This window comes from Maylandia zebra, linkage group LG22 (assembly GCF_041146795.1).
Source record: "Maylandia zebra isolate NMK-2024a linkage group LG22, Mzebra_GT3a, whole genome shotgun sequence".
NCBI classification, from domain to species: Eukaryota; Metazoa; Chordata; class Actinopteri; order Cichliformes; family Cichlidae; genus Maylandia; species Maylandia zebra.
In genome coordinates this window covers 20,541,964-20,549,555 of record NC_135187.1, presented here as the reverse complement: position 1 = coordinate 20,549,555, position 7,592 = coordinate 20,541,964, and the positions used below count along the sequence as shown (strand labels likewise).

General features: G+C 40.7%; 1 protein-coding gene across 1 annotated transcript in view; it reads right to left on the bottom strand.

The window, feature by feature from the left end:
• The window catches only part of tomm7 (translocase of outer mitochondrial membrane 7 homolog (yeast)), a 7,888-nt gene extending 1,143 nt beyond the window's left edge, over positions 1-6,745 (bottom strand). Inside the window, exons 1-2 of the mRNA XM_004547952.3 lie at positions 6,583-6,745; positions 1,331-1,379 (exon numbers count right to left, since the gene is read on the bottom strand). Coding sequence (XP_004548009.1) covers positions 1,331-1,379; positions 6,583-6,685 — 152 coding nt within the window. The 5' untranslated portion in view covers positions 6,686-6,745. The remainder of the gene's footprint in view (positions 1-1,330; positions 1,380-6,582) is intronic.
• Between the last annotated feature and the right edge of the window lie 847 nt (positions 6,746-7,592).

Here is a 7,592-nt window from a genome sequence, read left to right as displayed (position 1 = left end):
TCATCACAGCAACGCATCAAAGCGTCCCGCGATGTAATTAACATGCAAAACAAAGGCTATTTAAAAGGTGGATGTCGAGGCAAGAATAAACCTACTGCTCGGTCCGTGGCTTTTTGTCAGACTCCATCGAGTGACGCTGCTGACCAGCCAATCGGTGGTATACAGTCTGATGATGTCACATTTTAATATGTGTTTGGATCGTTGGAACCTGGGCCAAGCAGGTACTTAAAAAAAACCCAGGTATTATGACCTAATGGAAAACCCTGTAAACCATGGCGAACGGTGCCGAGTCGATCCGAGTAGGTACTAATGGAAAAGGGGCTTTAAAGTCCTGGAAAACAAACAAAAAAAATTTACATCTCATGATTTTAAGATAATCCACTAAAATGCAAAATAGAGAATTTTGCTATCATACCACTTGTACATCATGTTTAAATGCTTTGCAGAACGGTGCAAAAGTCTTGTGCCGACTCTCATTTCTTTATATTTTGCTTCCAAGCAGCCAGACTTTCTTGTAACTTTTTTAAGTGGTGTAGAGCAACAGTTCTCCAAGTTTTTTGAAAGTCTTTTAAAGTCTTCCTTGGACATAGGTTGCTTTTTTCACTTATTCTCAGTGCCATCCCTGTACCTGACCAGCATCGTCATACATGCTAAAAAAGACACTAAATGTACATGTTAATTTCTAAAATATTGAAAACAATGACCACAGCTTAACTAAAGTCATAATTTCATATTGAATTATTTGCTTGTTCTCATATTTAAACAAAATCAAATCTCTATATAAAGTAAAAACAAACACACTGATATTATTAGCAACGGGCTGTTGAGACTGGGGAGGCGGAGGAGGCGCAACAAGCAGCTCAGTTTCTGGTAAATATAGGTTACCTTTTTTCCTGTTTATCTATACTGAGATAACAGATGATGCAATAGGTTCTTAAAAAAAAAAAAAAAAGAAATTAAAAAAACAGAAATAAAAAAGATAAGAGATTCTTACAGGACTAAAAATAGCCTCACATCAGTATTCCAAGGCGGGTATTAAGACATCACACATCCTTTTCTCTTCAAGCTATCATTCAACTTTGTTAAATGGGCAGTTTTACTTAAAGAATGAACTGTTTTGACATATAATGTATTTTCATCCTTATGTACATGGTCTAAGTGTACATGAATAATCCCTACAATGACCCTACTTCATGAGACTGGACATAAATCTTGTTGGTCAGGAGTTCGCCCCCCCCCAAAAAAAAACCCCCCGATGTATTATTTGACTTTGGATCTAGGAGTAGGATGCTTTATTTTATTACACATATCTCAGACCGATTCGTCTTACCTTAAGAAAGTAGGTTCAGGCATCCCTGGATCTGCTCCTCGTTTGAAACCTGTAAGTCAAAACCATAAATAAGAATTACGAGGTGATTCTTGTAAGGCACGCTCAAATGTACAAGACACCAACTAACAGTTTTGAATTTCAGTGCAGTCCTCGTGTGCAATATTTTTCCCCACACAAAACCACATTGTACCCCTTGAACATAACTTCTTTTGTACACTTTATAATGTGTAAATAACTCATGTAAAGTGCACTATTCTACTGCTCAGCTCCATACCATTTAGGTTTATTTTCACTTGAATGTTAAAGCTCAAATGAGTGGGGCTCGATTAGTGCTGAAGCGCTGGTGCACACATGACAGAGGAAAAGAGAATATACCGAAACTTTAAAGATGAGAAAAGAAATACGATGATGGCAAGATCTAAACATAAATCCCCCTTATTGAAAGCATTTTTTTGGGGGTGGGGGTGGTCCCTCAAATTTGGAGATATGAATTTGAGCACCGGTTTTACTCATATTGTGGTTTATAACTAGTTTCGAGCCACAGTGAGTAAAAATACTGTCCTGTTGAGAACTAATGAAGCAAATCATTTGCTAATTCAGTGATTACAGTGCGTCAGCAGAATGCAAACAGACCCAGCAAAACATCCTGCTTTCATTAAACTAGCTTAGATCAGATCATTCCACAAGCAGCAGAAGACTACAAATTCATATCCCCTGATATCAATACTTCTGCCTTCATTTAAAGTCAAGGAAGTAGTTGAGCCTGACGCAAGACATTCTCCAAAAAAAAAGATAAGAGGATCCCAGAAGGCGAAAAATAGCCTCCTGTTACCACTCTCCTAATATCAAGGGTAAAACCTGATTTCTTTGGCTGTTTTGTTTAGACCCGTCAGGTGATCACTGTGTCTAAGTTTAATTACATACGGGTGTATCAGAATCTATCGTGGGGCGATCGTGGCTCAAGAGTTGGGAGTTCGCCTTGTAATCGGAAGGTTGCCGGTTCGAGCCCCGGCTTGGACAGTTTCGGTCGTTGTGTCCTTGGGCAAGACACTTCACCCGTTGCCCGGTGGTGGTCAGAGGGCCCGGTGGCGCCAGTGTCCGGCAGCCTCGCCTCTGTCAGTGCGCCCCAAGGTGGCTGTGGCTACAACGTAGCTTGCCAACACCAGTGTGTGAGTGTGTGTGTGTGTGTGAATGGGTGGATGACTGGATGTGTAAAGCGCTTTTGGGTCCTTAGGGACTAGTAAAGCGCTATACAAATACAGGCCATTTATCCAGTGCAAAGTCAGAGTGATTGTTTCCATGTGATAACAGAACACGTAGGTGTCCGGTGAAATCGTCACCAACTTTACAGCTCCTGTATGCTTCGACCCCTTCAGCACCCTCGCCTTAACCAATGTTTCTGATCCAGAGTGTCCTGATTTGAGCTAAGTGCAGGAAGGTATTCATTCGTGTGTGAAACCGGGATGGGCCACGTAGCCTTCAAATTACATCACGATATTTCAAGAAAGTTTTCCGTAACAAGATTTCTGAAATGTAGAAAAAAATTTTTTTGCTCCACTTGCAGCTTGCAGGCAGCAGCAATCACAAGTGGAAGCAAATGATAGACATTTCCCACTGAGCTGTCATTGATGACACACTTCCTAATCTGAAGTGTGAATTTATTAAAAGGTGGTGCCGCAGCAGCAGCAGTATTATGGTGCAACACCAGTGACACAGCCTAAGTTAAATGTAAGCACAAAAGCAGCCCGTGATGCTGATCCCCTACAACCCATCCAGAATTCGGGCTCCCACAGAATGTCTTCTGTATGCCACACAGCCAATCAATTACAGACGCTCCTGGCATCAAGAGGCCACATCTAAAGGTCAGTCTAAGGTTTGCCAGTGAACATCTAAATTATTCAGAGAAGGTTTAGGAGAAAGTGGTGTGGTCGTCAACTCGACCTGCTGTGTTTGGAGGAAGAAAAATGTTGAGTATGAAGCAAAGAACACCATCCCCACAGTCAGGCACAGAGGTGGAAACATTATGCTTGGGGATGTTTTTCTGCCAAGGGTACAGGACAACTTCACTTCATTGATGGTCCAATGAACAAGGCCATGTACTGTAAAATCATGGAAAAGAACCACCTTCCCTCAGCCAGGACACTGAAGATGAGTCGTGGGTGGGTCTTCCAGCATGACAATGACCCAAAACATTCTGTCAAGGCAACAAAGGAGGGGCTAAAGACACATATTAAGGTCATGGAGTGGCCTAGCCAGACTCCCCCACTGTCAAGTCCTGCTTTTCCACCATGTAACTACTTCAGTTTGTTTCACAACACCACTTGCTCTTCCTGTCTTAACTAGTGATCGCTCCAGCAGTGCTGTAAATGGTTTTCCATTTGGGTGGTACATCACCAGCTGCTAGTATCTCCTTTGTAGCCTCGTAGTGCATATCGACTATGTTTTTGCCTCAAGTGGTGAAACACGTTTGCCTCTTTCAGTTTTCTTGTATCTTTTGCAAAGATGTTGGAGGCTGTTGAAGTAGCCCCATGTTTAGGCACCAAATTGTCATCAGAGGCTGACGCACAACTCTTGCTCTTGCGTAATATTATCTGACACAATATATGTGGTATAGCCATAGCGTGAAAACATTCATCATTTAATATACTAGTTGTTTAACTTGCTTGAAATATATAGAAAATGGTGGTAACCCAACAGCAGCATGTATTTAATTTAAAACTATTCTTCCTCAAGTAAATGAGTTGCACATGCAGAAAAGGCTCAGCAAGAGGGAAATGAGAGAAAGTGTGACATCACTGTTGGTGTTTCCAATATACTGAGAGGAATCTCTTAAGGCGTATGGTCACACATGCACAAGTCTCAACTTCCCCCACATAATCCAAACCACAGCCATGCAAAAGTTTCAACTTCCCCATCAAAGCTCCCAAATACAGTGATGCACAGGTCTTCCCCAACACTCCTTCAAACCACAGCCAGCTATTTCAGGATCACAGAAATGTCTGAAGAAAAACTGTTTTGAATCTACTACCACAGGGACGTGTTACCCGTAAGGCACACAAGGTCACAGTTTACATCACTAAAGCAGAAGGGAACTCAACTCGCATAGTCAGCAAAGTGCTGCAAACAGAATGATATGCATTTGTGGCGGAGGTGGGGGCACAACATGGGAATCCTAGCAGGTTAGCATAAACTTAACTTTCAAAATAAGAGTGAAGGGACTGTCCACAAATTTAAAAGAATAAAAATTAAAAAAAAATATGAGTCAGAAAATATACCAGGGGTCTGTTAATTTACTTGGGCAGGCCACCCAATCAACTCTATGTGTGGTAAATGCCATGATAAACCATCATCCTTCCCTTTTTCTAAAAACCTCAAGGAGGGTTCCACCGCTGGCGTTATGTTTGCGAGTGGGCAACAAATAAGAGCCAATATTGGCCTATACCAGATATATCAATATCAGTAAACTTGCCGTTTTGGGCAATTTTGAAATCTTATTGATTTACATACAGACAAGCAATGTGTTTTGGGTCTTCTTGTAAGATAAAGAGATAACCTTTCGCCTTTAAAATTCAGACCCCGTTTTGTTGCTGACTGCTTGAGGGCTTTTGGGTTGTTGTTTTAAAAAAAAAAAAAAAAAAAAAAAAAAAAAAAAAAAAAATCGCTCATATTTTCTTGGCCTGCTTTGCTTTAAAATTCAGAAGAGACATTTATATTTATATACGGCCTATGTGAATATATGTTACACGTGTTTAGAGCAGCTCTACATCTCCATACCTACTTTTCCTGCCTTATCAGCACTGGTTTTAAAAAAACCCAAAAAAAACCACCAAAGGCTACGTTCACACTGCAGGCGAAAGCGCATCAAATTCGACTTTTTGACCCTATGGGACCCATATCTGATCATGGTATAATAGTTTGAACAGCACAAATCTGATATTTTCAAATCCGACCTAGGTCACTTTCGTGTGTGGTACTGAATCCGATACATATCTGATGTTTTAGAAAGTGACTGCTGCTTGAATGGTCGTGTCACATTACATCCGTCTTTTACGTCACTGACACAAGACAGACGCCAATTATCGGCGCCGGAGAAGCGCCCGAACACTTCCTGACCATCTAGTGTAGATGTTAGTGAAACTGTTGGGAAGACAACATTGGAGAAACGTTGTTTTATTTGTACTGTATAATCTGCAGATTCTGACAGAAATCTGCAACTATCCTTTGAAGCACCGCTCCTCACTAAAACAGCAATAGGGATAATTATTAGGCCATATGTAAATAACTTTATAATTTAAAGCAAAATTAGGAAACATAAAGTCCGAAACAAGTCTTTATATTTAGGGCCATCAGTCAAACAATACTGTTTGGTCTGGGTCTAAACAGAGCGTGTTGTGTGTGACGTCTTCTTTTGCGCATGCGGGCCGCTTGAGGGTTCACACTAGAGCACGTTTTCTGTCACATTTTATTTGTAGTGTGAACAACCAGACTAAAAAAAAATCGGATTTGATCAAAAAAATCGGAATTTAGTATTAAACTAAACTACGCTTCAAATTTGATAAATGTCGTCATTAATTCCCTCTGACTTTTGCTATTTGGCTTCCACCACGATAAAAATCTCTCTCTGTACTTCAAGAACAGCTTCCCATCTCAAATCTCTGTTTTCGGCATTATTCATTTGCTTATTACCCACCTCGTACCAGAAAGCCTAATTTCTGATGTTCAATACTGAAGAGAGACATATTTTTTTATAATTATGTAATATTGCAGAATATTTTAAAGGTTATCTGCTATAAAAATCCAGGCCAGGAAAATCTCCTTCATGTTTTTCTGTTTTATTCTCAGTTACTTTGACACAAAGGTATCTGCTTTAATGCTCACGCCTCTGATAAAGTCTCACATGTATCAGTACTGATAAATGATCAGAATTATAATATTTCTGTCTATCTGAGGCAAAACTGATTAGCCATACAAATCCATAGCATGAGTTCATGCTACAGGAGTTCCTCTACAACGTACAGCAAAGCCATAGCTGATAGACTAGAGACACTTCAGTTTTTTAAAAATAAAACTGGGGCTCGCAACATTTTATTAATCATGTTATGTTTGATATGCTGTTTTAACGAGGGCCCCAATACAACACGTCAACCTCACCGGGACAGAAGAAAATACAGTTTAATGCTAAGAAGCTGCGCTAACCGGTTAGCATTAGCATCATCTCGCCGCATACCCCTCACTCCTATTCGGATACTGACCGAGGTACAGCACGGTTGGAATAAAACCCCATCGGATGACAAACTGGCCGCACTGGAACAGCTGCTGCAGCCGCTGTTTGCTCTCTTTGCTCAGTTTAGCCATGTTATGATCCCGAACAGACAGTCTCGTGCTGCTTCCAAGGGCAGGAAAAAGGAAGTGACGTTGAAGAGCTAAACACTTACCTTCTCCAGCTGTCATAGGACGCCTCCTTGTGGATGGGCGTGTGGCGGCGGCTGGTTGGAGTTTACATGCTAAACTGCCACACTTTAAGTTTAGAAACAGATAGCATGTTCTCGATGAGATGATTTTACTGATTATGCCAGTTTTCTTTAAGCGGATTTGGCTTTAATTAAAGCCAAAACTTTATTAAGTCAATAAGACCGTTTAACTAACATTAGGCCCTCCCAGAGTCAATAGTTTGGAGCAATGTTCTTCTCCACTGTGGATGTAGACAACCATAAAGATCAGCAGAAAGCAAATCACATCACACACATGGTTTAAACTTATATACTGTACCTATGGAGCAGTTTTGCTAGAAAAAAATGGGAGCAGTTATTTATTGACAGATGCACAAAATCCTAAAGACACACTGAAATACAGTAAGACAGGCAAACAGAGCTTGAAAGTCAATATCTTGTACTAGGACCTTTATTCTTTAACACAGCCTAGACACTGAGGCAAGCTTACTTGTCCTTTCTTGAAGTAGTCTTAAGGATTCTTGAAGAACATTCAAAGCTCTTCTCCAGATGTTGGCTACATTTTGTTCTGCTCGCTGTCAAAATGATCCCACACTGCTTTAGTAATCCATCACTGGCAGCATTGTGTTGTGTCTTTTTCTATTCAGGTATGTTTCCACTGCACTGGCAGTGTGTTTGGGGTCATCAGTATCTACTGATTTTCAGTCCAGTTCTTGTGTACCTCAGCATGCCTTCTCCCTGCATGGCTAGAGAGCTACTGCTCAAGATCACTTTAAAAATAAGAAGTGAGGGGTGACTCCAGACTTGTCACA